Source organism: Silene latifolia, chromosome 1 (assembly GCF_048544455.1).
Source record: "Silene latifolia isolate original U9 population chromosome 1, ASM4854445v1, whole genome shotgun sequence".
In the NCBI taxonomy this organism is placed as follows: domain Eukaryota; kingdom Viridiplantae; phylum Streptophyta; class Magnoliopsida; order Caryophyllales; family Caryophyllaceae; genus Silene; species Silene latifolia.
In genome coordinates, this window is record NC_133526.1 from 189,207,359 (window position 1) to 189,226,530 (window position 19,172).

The window sequence follows — 19,172 nt, forward strand, 5'->3', positions numbered from 1 at the left end:
ACCTAAGATACAAGAAACGAATATAACAACCTAAGGAAATACAAATAAACACGAATTAGGAAAGGCGTAGACATTATAGAATATACAAGATACGGAGTATAAACTACGAAGATACAGTAATATTATTAACATAATGTACACTACACTTTTCGATCCTCGAGTTTTAGAGTAAAGAAAGTTTTTCCTCTTTTCCCTCGGAACCTTTCAATACTCTTTCAGTGTCAAGAATTGCATCATCTAACTTCTAGGTCACAGTTAAAGGAGAACAATCAACTTAGATTTACTATATTTCATGTTAATTCACAACTAAAAGAAATTCCACCATAATCCAACAATCGAACATTGATAAACATCGAAAAAATCAAATCAAAAGTTACGAAAGTCAAAAGTTTCAAGTTTTAAGGCAAGGAGGCTAAACTTCACATCAACATCAATTATCAACATAATTATATAATTGATGTAAGTTTAATTACCTTCCAAGTGAACAAGATTCGTTGTACTTTTAAGGATTGGATCACAAGGAGCAAGGAGACTACCAATTCTCATTCAGTAATGTTCATTGACATTATACCTCGTATCCAATTCAATAATGTTCAACACTTTCACAAATCTATCGATATTGATGTCAACGTTTTATTTCCATTGTAATGTAGGATTTTACGGAAAATTGGTTGATTGAATTCATGGTTGAAGTGAAAAATTTTACCCAAAAAACCCTAATAACTCCAAGGAATTTAATCAATTTTACGATGAAGGTTGTTAACGTTGAGCGGGGAGGGGAGAGTGAGGTTGGGAGGGAGGGCGTGGGTGGTTGTTGATGGGTGGGTGGATGAGTTGTATTTGGTATTGAATGAGGGAGATGAGAAAAAAAAAAAAAAAAAAAACAAGGGTCAAATCGTAAAAATCGTATGTAAAAGAGTAAAATTCATATGTGAAAAAGTAGGACCATTAAATTAAGTGGTCTCTGAATTAATTCGGACATAACCGGTCTTAAAAGAAGAATCGGTTCAATTATATTTCTTCAAGGTTCCAAGTCCAACACTTCCGAGTGTTCCAAGTTCCAACTCCATTTCCGCGAGAGAAAATTCTGCAATGGCTTCTTCAAAAATCCCTAATTTATCATTTTCAATCATGAATCCTCCGTTGCAATGTTTTCAATGGCTACTTCAATGGAAAGACGTCACTTCTCTCAATCAACGCCGGTTATGGCGGAGTTAAGCTTCCATGATTAATCTTAATCACTTTTAGGTAATTCTAATGTTTTCAATTATTGCTTTTTTAAGTTGAATTAGTCTACAATTTTTTATTTTATTTGATCATTGTCGCATTGTTTAATTATCTACAACTTCCATTACTTTAACCCCCCGTCCCATGAATTGGCGTTTGCTCCATCTCAGTTTACCTCTATTGTGCGGTTATTGTAATAAAAGTTAAACAAATGATTGTGCGGTTATTGTAATAAAAGGTAAACAAATGATCGACGGTCACATCAATTCATCGATACTGTCCAATGTAACGGTTGTCAAATATAGCCTGGCCAGTATTTTACTGATAAAGCTTATAGGACTGGTAAATAACAAGTCGCGATATTGGACTCACCAACGCGTCATGGTAGGCAACCACGATTTGTCCGACTGACTGACTGTTTAACCCGGTCTCTAATACGGAGTACAAGTCTCTTTATTACCGAACTGTGACCACCTGTGCTTTGTATATCCGAGGTCGTCCTAACATGATCTACCTTCAAAAATCTTATGATTGAGGGTTTAACTGGGCTGTTATGTTACTGTTTCAGTGGACTTCGTGTATTAGTCTGCACTCAGAAGTCTCCGATGAATTACTTTACGTGCAGGACTGACCTAACAGCAGGAACCATGTGTATATTTGGCTACTTCAATCAATGCCGATTAAGGTGGAATTAAGCTTCCATGATTAATCTTGTTTGCTTCTAGGTACCAACTCTACTGCTTTTAATTGGTTTTTAAATTACAGTCTACATTTCCTTGTTACATGATTTTCGTCCTTTCTGATCAATACTTCCTATTAAATTATCTGCAATTTTTATTATTTTAATCCACCGTTACATGAGTTTCGTAAAGTCAACAATGCTAATTAATGCTCCGTCACATGAGTACTTACTTGTTTATCCCTTCGCTTCAGAAGTCAATATGAATGCGTACTAATGTACTATATTAATCGTTGGATCTAACTGGAGCAAATGCATCTTCCTTAACGATGACAACTACGGAGTATGTACTTATTTGATTAATTAACTGTTCGTTTCGTGTGAATACTCCACAATGCACATGTCTCCAGTTACTGACAATCAGCTGTGTCAATCATAAGTAAAGTAGATTCAATCTGGTCATATAGTATAAATTTCCAGCCACTTGAGATTTTTAATATGAGTATATACTAACAAATGGGCATTCTGTACTCTATTTAAATCTTGCAACACCAACTCTCTAGACATAAAGAATTTGAAAAGTTGAAAGAGAGTGAGAGAAATTAATTGCTTTTGTTCTAGTCCTATGATTCTTAATTTTTTTCAACCTAATTGCTTTTATAAGTTTAAATCTTTGTCGATTCTTTGAAATTTTAGCTTTTAGTTCCTCGAGTGTGTTGTGCATTGTATTTTCTAATCTTGGAAGTTATTTCAGCTAAATACAAATAAAAAACAAACAAATAGTGTGTGTGTGTGTGTGTGCGCGCGTGTGTCAGGAGAGTAACAATAACAATGTCGGGGGTGATAGTAGAAGCCGTAAAAGTTGTGGCAGGGCCTGTTAAGACTTTGGTTATTGATAAAATAACAAACTATGTGAAGTTCATCAATAGTTATGATGATAACATGGATGGTCTGCTGGATCAGCTGAAAATTTTATGTGCGAAGAAGCTGGACATTGATGCAAAAGTGATGAAAGGCAAGCAGAATTTGGAGGTGATGACAAGAGAAACTGCAAATTGGCGGAATAGTTTGATAAAGTTGATTGAGAGGGAAGAAATGAAAAAGCTCATGAAAGAGGAAAGGGTGGCTGCAATTGTGGTGAAAATGTTAGAACATCGTGTTTTGAAGAAGTTGTGGGATAATGATAGAGAGATTTTCGACATTGTTGTCCGTGTGGTGAAGAAGAAGTGCAATCAAGAGGTCGTTGATGCTGGAGAAGGTGATGAGGAAGAGGATGCTGATTTCAAGAAAGTCGCCAAGATAGCCAGCGATGTTATGCGGGATATTGCTGAGGAATTTAAGAAGTTTGTAAAAAGGGATGACACGGCTGTTGTTGTTATTAAAGTGTTGAACACTGATGATCTCGAGAAGCTCAGGAAAGACGGCGAGGAGATGGCCAAGATTTTGAGTAAAGCGGAGGGTATCGTTCGGAAGGAGGCTGATCATAGTGATCATGGTGAAGAGGAATTACTGCTCCCTAAACATAATGAGGATGTCCAACCAGTTAATGAAAGTTTCATCAAAGAGAAAGTTGCAAGTTGGCGTAAATGTATGGGGAGCTTGACGGCCTTTCTGGATGATGAGAACTTCAAAAAGGGTCTCCCAGATGGTGCAATGTTGGGGTTGGAAGTCATGGATGCTTTGAGCAAGAGTATCGTGTCGGAGCAGGTTGAAAAGAACGACAAATCACACAGGTACTGTGGCTAGTGTGTCGTTCGATTCCAAGTTTACCATCATCGGCATGATATGAGTGTAATGGCTCTAACTATGGTCAAGGCTATCAAGTATTTGATTCATGAATGTTTTCCAGATCCTGTGACTAGAAATGTAAGAGACGATGAACTCGAAAATATTCCTGGGGACTTCATGGAGGGCTTGGAATCAAGAGAAGCAGTTATGAGGAAAATATTGGTTGCTTTAAAAGATGGTCAAATTAACTTTGTTGGTGTATATGGCATGGGCGGTTGCGGTAAGTCAAGTTTTGATTTTCTTTTTTAATTTTTTTTTTTTAATTTAAAATTTATTTAATATGCTTCAAGTATACATTTTCCGCTATTTTTTTTAGATTTATAGACCGGTTCAAGGGTCCGGTAGATCTTGGTCCAACTTAGGCGGCTAGTTTTACGTTTGATTTTAGGTTCCGATCATGGGTCAATTTTTATAGATGATAAAATAGAGAGTTGTCCTAAGCCCATACATTTTGATGATCGCTTGTGGTTGTCATTGTTTCTTTAGTTTCTCCGACAATAACATAGTTGCACTTTCGCCGCTCCTTTTTTATGTCCCTCCTACTTTGATCTCTCCTCGTACGCGTCACCACCCTCTACCTTTACTTTTGTTATAGATTGGATTGGAATTTGTTTTTAGATTCAAGAGGTGCCATGTTGAATAGTGGTGGGTGGTGGGTGCTTGTTCGGAGGGAATCCAACTCAGGTAAGGTTGAGTAGGTGTGGTGGCTCGGAGGGGTTGAGGTAGGGCTAGTATGATGGTTAGGTATGGCAATAAGTCAGAACCAATGGATCTAGTATCCCTAGATCCAAATTCGATCCAGGATCTCAATATATTGATTTTGCGGATCTGTATATGAATCCATTGGTGTAGAGAGCCGAACATGGATGTGAATTCTTTGGCTGAGATTCCATCATACCCTTTTTATTTTCGGTTTTCGGTTTTTAAAAATAATAATTATGTTAAAGAAAGTAAAAATGTATCAAAAAGATTTCTCATTTTATTGCCGAAACCATGTTTTTTTTTCCGTGTTTCTTTCTCCTTAAAGAAAAGGTTTTTCTTTTTCTAAAACTAGGGTAATTGTAAAAAGACTACCTTACTTTATTTTTTTTGTTTTCTACTACTTTGTTTTCTTTATTCTTGGTCAATAACTACCTACGCTAAGAATCTAAACAAATTTGGTGAGTTTGACGGCTTAAACCTATCTCCCTTAACTCTTTTATGGTTTTAATCTTGCTTAGGCACAATTTTGGGAAGTCGTAATGTGCTTACAGTTAACTTTAGCATGTTTGTAGTTATTATATATTGAAATGTGAAAACATAATTTTGCTTATGTGAGATTAAATTGTGGGTTTGGGCGCGGTTGATCATTGTTGTTTGATGTTAGCAAAGTCATATGAGATAGGTTAATGTCGCTAAATCGGCCAAAACTCACCATATTTTCAGCACAGGTAGTTTTTGACCAAAAAAATGAGAAAACAAAGATAGTCTAAAACAAAAAAAAATAACATAAGGTAGTCTTTTTACAAATACCCATAAATATAAGGTAGTTTTTAACCAAAAAAACCCAAAAGAAAATACTACCTCTCATTCTTTCAACATAACCAAAAGGATGTCATTTCTCTTAACACTCCCAAAATAGTGAATCCACGGCTACCTTTAAGCCATGAGATTCCAAAATGAGGCTCAAAAGTAATAGTCGGAAGAATTAGCCACCCAAAAGATCTCCGGTTGTCGAATTTTTTTCCACTTTTCAATTTTCATGATCAATATAGGAGGTAAAATTGAACGGATTAGAGTCCATGCGCTTAGTAAAATTCTAGGTGTGTTTAAGTTTGTAGTTTGTACTGATACAATTTTGGCACTTTGTGCACTTAGTTACAGTGTTTAAATTTTGTATTTCAGTGGTAACTAATCTCAGCTAATATGGGTGGGTGATGCAGGAAAAACAACGTTAGCAAAAGAAGTTGCCCATAAAAGAGCTAGTGATTTATTTGACAAAAGGGTAATCGTAGAAGTTTCTGATGCTCCAAATATGAAAGGCATTCAAAATCAAATTGCTGTAGGAATTGGCTTAACGTTGAATGATATGCACACTGTTGCTCAAAGAGCCCGCATTCTTTACAATAAACTGAAATCAGAGAATATACTCATAATCCTTGACAACGTATGGAAAAAACTTAAGTTAGATGAAGTCGGGATTCCTCGCGAAAGTACTAAAGATTTCTATTGTAAACTCTTGATTATAACAAGAGAAAAACAGGTGTGTAGGTTCATGGATGTCCTAGAAGTTAATATATTTAAGGTGGGTTTATTAAACGAAAGAGAAGCTTTAAATCTCTTTGAAAACCAAATTGAAAAGAAAGTTGATGGTGGAGAGTTTAAACCCGTCGCGGATAGATTATTGAGGAAGTGTGGTGGGTTACCTCTTGCAATTGCCACAACAGCAAGTGCATTAAGGGGTAAAAATATGGCAATGTGGTGTCATTTTGCAGAGACGACAGAAAAGCCTATCTCATCTCAAGTTAGCAGTGAGTATCGTGAGACGTACTCAATTCTCGAAACAAGTTACAAGCTTATAGATATTGAAGAAAAAAAAATATTTTTGTCTCTTGCTTGTTTATCTCCATTGGATTCAGCTGTTACAGTGGACGACTTGATGAGATATGGCATTGGGTTGGATTTATTTCAAAGTTTCAACGGCCTTTCAGAAGCCATAGAGCAAGCAAATACATGGGCTAATGAACTTATTTCATCGTCATTGTTATCAAAAGGTGATTCAGATGGGGAAATGAAGATTCATGATCTTGTTCGTGCATCTGCTATCTCATATATTGATAAAGGTAACCTTACATTTACTACCAACTTAATTTCTATGTTTTTAAAGTATCTTTCTCAACCATTTGGCTTGATTAACAGACATATTCGACCTTTGCAGTAGATTACGCTACGACTTCTTGCTTTTTTGAAATCCCTAAAGCACTACCGATCCTAGAGTAAAAGCATATTATGAAGTACTTTTTATATCATGAGCAGAACCTCCCTAATCGCTGTCCGAGTAAGCAACCAGCGTGGGGTTGAGCATGGCTGGTACAAGATACCGTAGTCACTAGTGCCTCTTAAGGCCTTGTTTGGATAGGAAAAAAGGAGGGAAAGGAAAGGGAGGGGGAAGGAGGAAAGAGAAAGGAAGGGAAGGGGAGGGGAGGGAGAATGGAGGAGATGATTTTCTCTCCAAATCTTGCCTATGTTGGTGGGGAAATAATTTGCCTTGTAGGAGGGAAATGGAGGGATCTATTTTCCCTCACTTCCAAATCCCTCTACCTTCATTTTGCTAACCAAACAATGGATTTCTCATCCTTCCAATTTCCTCCCCTCCCTTTCCCTCCAAGTCCCTCAATCCAAACACACCCTAAGTATCGTAGGACCCTTTTTGACACAAAGATGAAGGAAATATTGTGAGAATGCTTTTGGACCACACAAAATACTCACCTCCACTTCCACATGAAGAGACCCACAAAAAGCGCAAATTATGTTCCATACAACTGATTCCGTCTCAAACAAATAAGACCGGTTTTGTGACTTTAGGTTAAAATTTAACCACAATGGTCCAAGTAATGTTACACATGGTAACTTATTTTTTTAAAGTGGTCACATTTAGCTATAAAATGATTTTAAAATCCGTTCTTATTGTTTCAAAACAAAATGGCTCGTCTAAAGGGAGACCAATAGGCCAAAAACGGAAATAGATAACAATTGACGGATAAACCAAAAAAAAGGAAATTGATTAATATTAACCGGGACGGAGGAAGTAATTTTTTGAGAGAAAAAATTATTTAAAGAAACTTGAAAACTTTACAACAAAGCTCTTAAATTTACAATTAAACGCTTGGTTAATCATGGTTCTTCACGCACAAGATTTGGTTACGGCTGAAATGGTGAAATTTCTAATTGTGGAACTCTTGATATAAACTACTCGTGCTCTTTATATTAGATCTTGTATAACAATTTTTTTAACCCTGGGTATTTCAAATTTAATCACTTTTAGATCATTTGAGAGAGTACATAGACAAACCTTAATTCATAGGATTGGAGAGTTATCTCCTGGAGACTAGTAAAAGTAAAAAGATAAACTATTGAACAAATAAGTCTTTGTTACTTAACCTCTTTATAATCAAATTAGTATACATATGTTTATATTCCGGTCATTGTATGCACATGTTTTTGTATGATCAAATTAGTTTTTTAAAATGTTTTTCTTTGTAAAGAATAGAGTATATTTATACAAAAGCGTAATGAAAAATATTACGGAGTATGTGATAAGAATAGAGCTGGCAAACAATGACCCGATACGAACCCGACACAAAATTAACGGGTTTGGGTTACGGTGAGGATTGATGACCCATTTATCTAAGTGGAACATGACACGAGATTTAATTGGGTCGGGTTTAGGTTGAAGGGTTCGTGACCTGTTTACATGTGACACTAACACGACACGACCTGATTGTTTGCCAGGTCTAGATAAAAGTAAGACGATAATAATAATTGGGACTCTATCCATATCGTGCATACATTACGAAGGTCATTAGTAATACAACGTCTATATGGATAAATTTGATTACTCGCTCAATTTTATGTCATCATCTTGATGTCCTACAAATCATGATTTATATTTTATACATCCTTCAATATTATATTTTTATCCTTTTTCTCAAGTGCAAAGTGTCATTAAATCAGATGCCATATACGAGTAGAATCTATTGATCACGTATTATATTAAATGATTTAGTTTTGGTTAAAATTTTACTCGACATTTTACATTTCTTTCCCAAAGGGGTTGGCGTAAATTCTAAATATAATTTATGATTTTTCTTTTACATTTTCGGTAGTGTGTTCTGAATTACAGTACATCGTCGACTAACACCTTATCATGCATTGTCCTTCATTATTATTGTTTTCATTAGTATGATACGCTTTGGGTCAACCCTGCGTGGTTTTGTTTCTGGGCTTCTTTTCAAAAGACCTCATATTAATGGTGTAGTGGGTTTCTTATAATGTGAGAATTGTGTTGCTATCCCTACACTTATGCATACTATTTTTCCTACCACTTGGCAGGCAAAGACCGCAGAACCATAGTTGAAAGTTGATATAGGACAAAGGAGAACCCACCCCAAAAGCTAGCTCAAAGGGTGGTAGAGCCCTTGCCCTATATAAATCCCACATCAACCCCCCATTTGATCGATGTGGGACTCATGTCCCATACCATGCAATGGCACAGTCCTGTAACATTCGTCCCTTCTTCAGGACCAACGTCCTCGTTGGGTCACGGCTACGTTGGGTCACGGCTGGCTTTTCCAGGCCACCCACTCCGTAGGCCACCCACTCCGAGGTCGGCTCTGATACCACTGATATAGGACAAAGGAGAACCCACCCCAAAAGCTAGCTCAAAGGGTGGTAGAGCCCTTGCCCTATATAAATCCCACATCAACCCCCCATTTGATCGAATTGCAACAGACTCGTTTGGGAAGCTGTCCACGTCAGCAGTCAAAGGCGGTTTAATAAAGTCAAAGTTTGTTACAGTTTGTTAGAAGAAAATAGTATATAAATGAGTTTGTTACATTTTAGGAAATCACTTCTAATTTTTACACAATTCACATTACATTTTTCTCTCTCGTAATTCTTAGAAATTCATTACATTGTAACCATCTTCATTGTAACTGTTTTCTAGAGAATTCAATAAAACTTCGTCTTCTTCATCCGAGTCTCTGTTTTGAGCTCCTGTGATCTTGCTGTTTGTAATCATTTTCCGGAATTATTCCCTGAAGTGCATTACAAGTGGTATCAGAGACGGTTAATCCTGTCTTCTGAGAAACTTTCCGCCATTGTTGACCTGGATGAAGCTTGAGATTTCACCATTAAAGCTTGAGGTTTGGGTTCGAGGAAGTTCAAGAAGCTGGCTAAACTCACCATTAATCAATTACAGTCGCAAATGGAGGAGCGTATCAGGGTAATTGAAGATTCCATGGGTTTGATGAAAGAACAAAACACGAGGATTGAACAACTGTTACAGACTCTTCAAGCTACTGTCACTACTAATCGTAGGACAGAAGAACCTGGAAATCGGGAAGGTATACCTCAAAACCCTAGAAATTTCAATTTCAACCCTAAGATTGAATTTCCCCAATTTGATGGTAATAATGCTAGGTTATGGGTCAAGAAATGCAATAGGTATTTCGAATTGTGCAAAGTACCTAATGATAAGAAAGCGGATTTAGCTTCATTATATGTTGTGGGCAAAGCTGAATCATGGGTGCAAAGTTATATGGCAGTAAGAGCAAATGTTGAATGGGATGATTTTTCTATGGATCTTTGCATCAGATTCAAGGAGGCCATTGACAGTAACATAGTTGAGGAGTTTAATAAACTAACCCAAGTAGGATCTTTGGAGAATTATCTTGACAGTTTTGAAAACCTTAAAGGGTTAATGTTGCAAAGAAATAGGTTGTTGCCAGACCAATACTTTTTGGATAGTTTCATTGGAGGTTTGAAGGCTACTGTGAAGCCCTTTGTTAAAGCTTTTAAACCCGTGTCACTAGCAGAAGCAGTAGAGTATGCTAGACTGCAGGAGGAGTCCATTTCTGCTAATAAAAATGTGTCTAAAATGGTAGTGGATAAAACTGCTGAGAGAAATGTGGTGACCAAATCTGGGTACAGCTCATACCAGGCACCATTTCGACCTACAAATTATGACTACCAGAGAAATGACAATAGGAATAATTACAGAAACACACAGAACCTTCAGTTTCCCCAGAAAAACAATAGTAATTTTGTGCCATTTAGGGGAAACAGTAGAAATAGAGGCCCTTTACCCGTGGATGTGGAGGAAAGGAGGAAGAAGAATTTATGTTTTTACTGTGATGAGCAATATTCTGCAGGACATGTGTGTAAAGGGAAACTTTATAGAATTCAGGTAATTCCCTTAGAAGAAGGGGAAGAAGTTGTTGGTGAAAGTGAAATTGAGGACGAGGAGGTGTTGGAAGTAGTCCAGGCAGGCAGTGAAGGTAGTGAAGAGCAGTCTGTGGAGGAACAACCATTAATTTCTTTGAATGCAATGGCTGGACACAATTCTTTTCAAACCATGAGGGTGACAGGGAAGGTCAGGAATCAGGAAATTCATGTTTTGATTGACTCTGGTAGCACCCACAATTTTATTGATGAAGAGGTGGCTAGGAGGTTAGGGTGTAGGATGTCTACCTCTTACCCCTTAGAGGTCTCAGTAGCTAATGGTGAGAAGATTCTCACCACTAAGGTGTGCAAAAGTTTTAAGTGGCAGTTACATGGGGTTGAGTTTAATGCTGATGTCATGGTGGTACCCTTGGGTGCGTGTGAAATGGTGTTAGGAGTGCAATGGCTAGCTTCTCTTGGGACAGTGAACTGGGATTTCAAAGAATTAAGGATGGATTTTTATTATAAAGGGAAAAAGGTAGTATTGAGAGGATTAAAAGGAGGGAATTGTTTTTGGATGAGAGGAGAAAGAATGAAGAAAGGGTGCAAGGGTGGTCAAATTTTTGCCTTACAAGTTCTCTCAGCAGATAAAGAACACTCTGATATATGTCAGCTGAACAGTTCAGAAGTATTAGAAGGAGTTCTGAATGAATTCAGTGATGTGTTTGAAGAACCTAAAACCCTTCCACCCCATAGAGCTCATGATCACAACATACATCTGAAACCTGGTACTTCTCCCATTAATGTAAGACCATATAGGTACCCTGTGATTCAGAAGGATGCAATAGAACAAATTACTAAGGAAATGCTGGAGAATGGGGTAGTTCAGCACAGTCAGAGCCCTTTCTCTTCCCCTGTGGTGTTGGTAAAGAAAAAAGATGGATCATGGAGGCTGTGTGTAGACTATAGGGAGCTAAATAAACATACTATTAAAGACAAATTTCCCATACCCATAATTGATGAGCTTTTAGATGAATTACAAGGGTCAGTAATCTTCTCCAAAATTGATCTTAGGGCGGGTTACTGGCAAATCAGAATGAATGAAGCAGATGTGAATAAAACTGCCTTTAGAACTCATGAAGGGCATTATGAGTTTTTGGTAATGCCATTTGGGTTAACCAATGCCCCCTCCACTTTTCAAAGTTTGATGAATTCTATATTTAGGGAATATTTGAGGAAATTTATTTTGGTATTCTTTGATGATATTCTCATATATAGTCCTACTGTGGAAAGTCATAAGGAGCATGTGAAAGTAGCCTTACAAATCCTGAGGAAGCACACCTTATTTGCTAAGAGGAGTAAGTGTGTTTTTGGAGTATCAGAAATTGATTATCTTGGCCATGTAATTTCTGAGAAAGGAGTAGCAACTGATCCATCTAAAGTAAGGGCTATGATGGAGTGGCCTATACCCAAGAATGTGAAAGAATTAAGGGGTTTTTTGGGACTGACAGGTTATTACAGGAAGTTCATTAAACATTATGGGGTCATTAGCAAACCTCTAACAAATTTGTTGAGAAAAAATGGATTCAAGTGGAGTGAACAGACCACTAAAGCTTTCCAGGACCTGCAGAAGGCTATGAGTCAGGCCCCTGTACTGGCCTTACCTAACTTTCAGGAGCCATTTGAGGTAGAGACAGATGCAAGTGATAAAGGCATTGGAGCAGTACTGTCACAAAAAGGGCATCCCATTGCTTTTCTGAGCAAATCTCTATCTGAAAAGCATATAGCACTATCTACCTATGAGAAGGAGCTACTTGCTGTAATCTTGGCAGTAGAGAAATGGAGGCCTTACTTGTTGGGCAGGCACTTTGTGATCAAAACAGATCACTTTAGCCTTAAATACTTGTTAGAGCAAAAAATCACTACACCATTCCAAAGCAAATGTTTGCCTAAACTACTTGGATTGGATTATGAAGTCACTTATAGGAAAGGGAAGGAGAACACAGTGGCAGATTCTTTGTCTAGGATTTCTGGTGGAGAATTGATGGCCATTACCATCACACGAGATAAGGGCGATTTATTGCATAAAGTGTATGGTAGTTGGCGAGAAACCGCTTTGCCAACAGTTGATCCAGGAATTGAAAGACAATCCAGTCTCTGGTTCTAAATTCAGTTGGCAAAATGAGCAGTTGACCAGGAAGGGAAAATTGGTAGTGGGACCTGATGTAACAGTGAGGCAAGAAATTTTGTCTTTAATGCATGAGACTTCTATGGGAGGACACTCTGGAGTACATGTAACTCAGAAGAGGATATCTGCATTATTTTATTGGAAGAATTTAAAAAAAGATGTGAGGAATTGGGTTAGACAATGTGGAGTATGCCAGAGAAACAAGCCACTACGAGGGCTCCAGCAGGTTGCTGCAACCTCTACCCATACCACAAAGCTATTTGGATGGACATCTCTATGGATTTCATAGAAGGATTGCCAAAATCTCAGGGAAAAGATACCATTTTAGTAGTGGTGGACAGATTAAGCAAGTATGCTCATTTCTTATTGTTGAGCCATCCTTTTGATGCCAAGACTGTAGCCAAAGTATACTTCGAGCAGGTGTTCAAGATACATGGAACTCCTAAGACTATAGTAAGTGATAGAGATAAAATCTTCTTGAGTAATTTTTGGAAGGAGCTTTTCAAATGCCAGCAAGTTGGGTTGTTGATGTCCACTGCCTACCATCCACAGACTGATGGGCAGTCTGAAGTGGTCAACAAATGTTTGGAAACTTACCTCGGATGCATGACGGTGAGAATCCTAAGAACCGGGCTCGATGGATTCCATTAGCACAGTGGTGGTACAATAGCAACTTTCACACTTCCATTGGGACTACTCCTTTTGAGGTGGTGTTTGGGCAACCCCCACATCTGCATATTCCTTACATTACTGGGGATAGCAATGTGGCGGTTTGTGAGAAGTTTGAAGGCTAGAGAGGAATGCATCAGTATGCTGAAATTTCACTTACAAAGGGCTCAGGATCGTATGAAGGCTCAGAGTGACAGGAGGAGAACTGATGTTGTGTTTACAGTAGGGGATTGGGTATATGTTAAGTTGCAACCCTACAGACAACAATCAGTAGTGTACAGATCTTGTCACAAACTTGCACCAAGGTACTTTGGACCCTTTCAAGTAACGGCTAGAATTGGGGAGGTAGCCTATAAACTTGATCTCCCTGAGCAAGCCAAAGTTCACCCTGTGTTTCACATTTCTCAATTAAGGAAACATTTTGGTCCTAACCCTACTGCAACCACCTTGCCTGTACTAGATGATAACTTGCAGTTAAGGGCTGAGCCTCTAGCTGTGCTGGAAAGGAAGATGACTAAAAAGGGAATGGGTTATGAAGTCTACCTGCTCATACACTGGTCAAATGGCAGCAAAGAAGATGCTACCTGGGAATTGTATGACGATTTTGTGAAGAAATTTCCTGATTTTAATTTGAATGAAACTTGAGGACAAGTTTCTGAATAAGGGGAGTGAATTGCAACAGACTCGTTTGGGAAGCTGTCCACGTCAGCAGTCAAAGGCGGTTTAATAAAGTCAAAGTTTGTTACAGTTTGTTAGAAGAAAATAGTATATAAATGAGTTTGTTACATTTTAGGAAATCACTTCTAATTTTTACACAATTCACATTACATTTTCTCTCTCTGTAATTCTTAGAAATTCTGTTACATTGTAACCATCTTCATTGTAACTGTTTTCTAGAGAATTCAATAAAACTTCGTCTTCTTCATCCGAGTCTCTGTTTTGAGCTCCTGTGATCTTGCTGTTTGTAATCATTTTCCGGAATTATTCCCTGAAGTGCATTACAAAAGTATCCCTCGGTGGATGTGTGAGGAGACGTTTGAAAAGATCACAGCCATATCATTAATGTCTGGCCATGATTTTTCTCGGTTGAGTGGAGTGAAGGCTCCTATGCTTGAAATCTTGTTATTGAAAGGCGATGTATCCTTAACAACTCTACTTTCTAATTTTTTTGAGGGAATGGAGAATCTGAAGGTTTTAAGTTTGTCAAATATAAACTTTAATCTGGGGTTACCAGAATCAATGGGACAATTGCATCGTCTCAAAACATTGCATTTACACCACTGCAAGTTGAGGGATGTTAAATTGATTGGTAAGTTGGTAAACCTTCTTGTTTTGAGCTTGCGCGGATCAAGTTTGGAGGAGTTAGCTGTTGAAATTGGGGAGTTGTACAATCTTCGGTTGCTGGATATAGAAGGGTGCAAGGGTATGAAAAGGATTCCTACTAATATCTTATCTCGTTTATCTAATTTAGAAGGTCTTTACATGCTCAATGGTTTTGATGATTGGGCATCCTCAAATACCGAAGTTGACGATGGAGGGGGGTCTAATAAGGCAAGTGGAAGTGAGCTAGACACTTTGTCTCACTTGAATGTTCTTGAAATGGAGGTATCCAAGACTAAACAATTGTTAACCATAAATAATGGCGAGCTGATCGAGCAACTGGGGAAGTTCAAATTACGTATTCGCAAATATGACAGAAGTCATGAAGAATTACCTGTGTTCCGTTATGTTTTGGAGCTGATTGATATAGATCCAAGTCCAAACTGCGGGTTAAGAGCGTTGTTAAAAAAAGCCGAGTGTTTGGTACTAAGTGATTGTCGTAGGCTCACCAAGAATATTGTCCCTGAGTTGGACGAGGACGGTTTTAAGGACTTAAAGTATTTGAAAGTTGACAGTTGTAAGGTGAAATTTCTAATCGGCTTTGATGAACAGAAGGAGTCAAAGGCCTTTGAAAATCTGGAGAACTTGGAGCTACAAAATATGGACAACTTAGAGATGATATGGGATGGAAAAGTTTCAGTAAGAATATTCTCTAATCTCCGTCGCCTCACTTTAATTGGTTTGTCCAAGTTGGAATGTGGGTTGTCTTTGACTTCCGTTTTGCTCAAGTTGAATGAGGTTTCTGTTAATGGATGTCGATCATTGAAATTCGTTGCTTATAAGGATGCAAAAAACGAGACAGAAGTCGATATGTTTCCTTGTTTGAAATCACTTCACCTACGCGTGGTTGATAGTCTATCCAGCATGCTGGGGCAATCAGGCAATGAGGAGTTTGCTCTCTTCAATGCAGAGGTAAGTCGATGAAATATGCAAATTAGATTACAATTATTTCATACAAAAAAATATACTCCTTGTAAAATAAAGGATCAATGAGTGAACATAATATTGAAGAAAAACAAGGTAACTTGTAAAGAGGAAAATATGTTTTGGCTGCAAAAAACTGCATATCCAAGTTAATTGGTCGGATTTGTACATAAAAGAGAATGGAATTTATTGATTTATATCATCTAGATAAAAGTATTATTGATATAAAAAAACATATGCTAGAAAATAAGAAATGGCATAAACCAAAAAAATGCAATATTTTTTAAGTCAAATTCATTTTACAAAATTTAACTGGTATTCGGTAGTCGTACTCCGTTTGTAAAAACAGAGAAGATTTTCCTTATTAAATCTAACAAGTGATCTTTAACATGTGCCACAGAGCAAATATACATCTCTTGAGAGTTTGGAGTTGACGTTTAATAACACAATTGTGATGCTGTGGAGTCCGGCATGTTACGTTTCTGGCTTTCAGAATTTGAAGGCTGTACATATTAAAGTGTGTGGAGAGTTGCGGAGCTTAGGGTCTCCATCTATATTTGCTGCACTTGTCCAACTTGAAGAGCTGGAGATAAATCACTGTGACAGTTTACAAGAAGTCATAAGCAAAGAGACAGAAGGGGACGGAATTCTTGAAAAAGCTATTGATTTTCCCAAATTGAAACAGCTTTCTTTGAAGAATTCCAAGACAATTGAAAGGTTCTATAGAGGAAGTTATAATCTTAAGTTCCCTAATTTGAAATTATTGCGTTTGTCAGCAATCGGTAATTTCACTAATTTTGACGGTTCGGAAAACTCAACCACCTTATTCTCTGATAAGGTAGTATTCTCATTAGTGATAAATGAATGAGAAAATATATATAAACTCATATCTGATAAACTAAAAATTACTCCTTATTAATGTGCAGGTCGAGTTTCCATGCCTAGAGGAACTGGACGTACAGGGTGTGTCAAACAAAGTTTTGAGGCTATGGAATTGGTCTTCATCAGTTGTGCAAGGAGAAAGTGAAAGCGGTAGCATCTCATTAAACCCTGTTCCAAACTTGCAAATATTAAGACTTGGTAACGTCCAGGGGTTGGTGTCCATTCCTCACTCCGTGTCTCATAAATTATCCCATTTGGAAGTCAATGATTTCGATAATATCATATCCCTATTCTCAGTTTTAGCAGTAAATGGAGAGGTCTTCTGCACATATTCACAACTTCCAAACATAAAAAACCTTTCTGTTGTTGGTTGTGAGTCATTGGAACAATTGTTTGACAGCGAAGACGATGGTGTTGGTGTATCCTTATGTGAACGTCTAATAGAAATAAGATTACATAGTATGCCAAAACTGAAGATTTTGCCCCTGCATTTACTCAAAAATATTCACACCCTATCCATTAGTAAACTAAGTTGGAAATATGTATTTTCAGCTGATTTATTCGTCAAGGGTAAAGAACAACTACAACTACTCAAAAGTCTCGAGATTAGATCATGTGCAAACATAGAAGTAATAATCAAGGATGAGCTAGTTGGTGACGGAGAAGAAAGGGTTTATAGTTTCCCTTGCCTTAAGATCCTAAAGTTAGATTCATTGAATATCACCAAGTTTGCCTCCAAACCAAACATTGGAATACAATTTCCATCACTTGAAAGTATTGAATTGTGCTCTTGCGGTAATATCGAATCATTTTGGTCAGGATTCTTTATAGCTCCAAAACTAAAAGAAGTGAAGCTAGAAGAGTGTCCAAGTATACAGTGTTTTCTCTATGAAAAAAGGAATGAAGTTCGAGAACTGCCATTTTTAGAGATGGTGGTGATTAGTAATTGTTCGAGGTTGTTGTCATTTTCCTCCGAGCCTTTAGTTGTGCCCAAATTGCATCACGTGACTCTATACAATTGCCCCGAAATGAAGTGGTTTTTACGCGGAGATCCAAACAATAATGATATGGTGGAATTGCCGTCCTTGGATATTGTTTCTATTAACCGGTGTGATGGGATGAAATCCTTCTCATTAGGAGGAACGGAAGCTCCCCAACTATGTGAATTGGAAGTTGACTACAAGGACTATTCTAAGTGTGCAAATGAGGAGCTCCAATATATGTTGGCGAACCTGCCCCACTCCATAGGGTATATTTTCTTATTATTATTTATATTTCTTTCAAATTCCAGGCTTATATTTTTACACTCTCTAGATACACTACGTAGAACACTCCTTATATTGTTATTGACCATCTCAATTAAAGTCTAAGCTAATCCAATAATCAAAAGTCAATAAATAGTTTAAAACTTAATATTATGAGTACTTAATTAAATTGATTGCCATGAAAAAGTCTAGAAATTTTGTTTTCCTATCAATACATATTAAAGTCTCATGTTAATTAGCATGTTCATTTGTCTCATATCTCAAACAGATATTACCAAGCTGGAGTATTATATAACTTGAGTGATGAATCCCAAGCAGTGGTGGTGTCGGGAGTTGAGTTGAAGAAGGGCGAAAAATTCCAGCTGGAACGAATAAGTAATGCAATAGAATAAACTCGAAAAAAATATCGAAAATTTTAAGTGAAGCTTGCGACATTTTCATTTGCCAATGGGGACGAGCGCCCTTGCTAGCCCCCCTAAATCTGCCGTTGATCCCAGGACGCAAACCATGATGGAGATGAAGAGCTGGAGGAGCTGCGCAAGAAGAACAAAGCATGGAATAACTGAAGGAGATTCTTCGTCGAAGGGGTAAAAAAAGCCAAGGAAAATACTCAAAATAGGAAGAAGATTGTGAAGACAGTGAATAAATTCAGGAATGAACTCGTAATATCCAAGGAAGAATATACTCCGTAATTACTAGCATGCTCTTTTAATTTCTGTTCAATTATGCTTTCAAAACTTCGCTTTTTATCAATACCATAAGGCAAACTTTGCTTTTGTTTTACTCCTACCGACGTAAATAATAAGCGTCACAAGGGGTTTAGCGGCATAGGCAAATACCGTTCTATTTAGCACTGCAATTGCCATAGTAAAGTGTCGTTATAAACCAGGTTTCTAGTAGTCTGGTTGTAAAGAGTTTGCAGTGCCATAAATCATGCCCGTCTTGTTTGCGACCAAATAGCAAGACTAGTCTATCAGTTATGCACTTATGCCGTATTATTGGTTGGAGAAGGTAGGTTGCATTCCTGATGTAAAAATTGCTTTACCTATGTGTGCAGTATATGAAAATTACTGTCTGCTGCTTATGACTGCCTTAGGCCCTCCTATAGATGTCATAAGTAGCTTTTCGTCACAAACAATAATAACTGATGATGGAATATAGTTTTCGACTTGTAGAATGCTTTTAGGCTTTTAACATGAGAGATCGTCTCAAGTAGAAGTCTATAAAATTTATTACTGTGACATTAAGA

At 37.5% G+C, this 19,172-nt stretch overlaps 3 protein-coding genes across 7 annotated transcripts; all 3 read left to right on the forward strand.

Moving 5' to 3' along the window:
* The first annotated feature begins 1,034 nt into the window (after positions 1–1,034).
* On the forward strand, positions 1,035–3,868 carry LOC141613938 (uncharacterized). Of its 2 annotated transcripts, XM_074432686.1 has the most exons (3): positions 1,035–1,248; positions 1,853–1,952; positions 2,870–3,795. In XM_074432686.1, the coding sequence occupies exon 3, from the start codon at positions 2,915–2,917 to the stop codon at positions 3,650–3,652; it is 738 nt and encodes a 245-aa protein (XP_074288787.1). In that variant the 5' UTR covers positions 1,035–1,248; positions 1,853–1,952; positions 2,870–2,914; the 3' UTR covers positions 3,653–3,795. The 2 variants fall into 2 exon arrangements, with proteins under 2 accessions (XP_074288787.1, XP_074288781.1); XM_074432680.1 differs by lacking the exons at positions 1,035–1,248; positions 1,853–1,952 and having other exon boundaries at positions 1,978–3,639; positions 3,756–3,868.
* On the forward strand, positions 3,812–9,575 carry LOC141589708 (putative disease resistance protein At4g27220). The gene is made up of 4 exons (XM_074410338.1): positions 3,812–3,914; positions 4,313–4,378; positions 5,617–6,516; positions 9,496–9,575. Exons 1-4 carry the CDS (start codon positions 3,812–3,814, stop codon positions 9,573–9,575), a joined length of 1,149 nt encoding a protein of 382 aa, XP_074266439.1.
* LOC141613923 (disease resistance protein At4g27190-like) lies at positions 5,617–18,819 on the forward strand. Of its 4 annotated transcripts, none has more exons than XM_074432673.1 (6): positions 5,617–6,516; positions 8,786–8,812; positions 14,480–15,764; positions 16,177–16,614; positions 16,703–17,907; positions 18,192–18,819. In XM_074432673.1, the coding sequence occupies exons 3-6, from the start codon at positions 14,493–14,495 to the stop codon at positions 18,313–18,315; spliced, it is 3,039 nt and encodes a 1,012-aa protein (XP_074288774.1). In that variant the 5' UTR covers positions 5,617–6,516; positions 8,786–8,812; positions 14,480–14,492; the 3' UTR covers positions 18,316–18,819. The 4 variants fall into 4 exon arrangements, with proteins under 4 accessions (XP_074288774.1, XP_074288777.1, XP_074288770.1 ...); XM_074432676.1 differs by lacking the exon at positions 18,192–18,819 and having other exon boundaries at positions 5,788–6,516; positions 16,703–16,869; positions 17,478–17,907; XM_074432669.1 differs by lacking the exons at positions 5,617–6,516; positions 8,786–8,812 and having other exon boundaries at positions 13,655–15,764; positions 18,192–18,298; positions 18,421–18,819.
* The last annotated feature ends 353 nt before the right edge of the window (positions 18,820–19,172 follow it).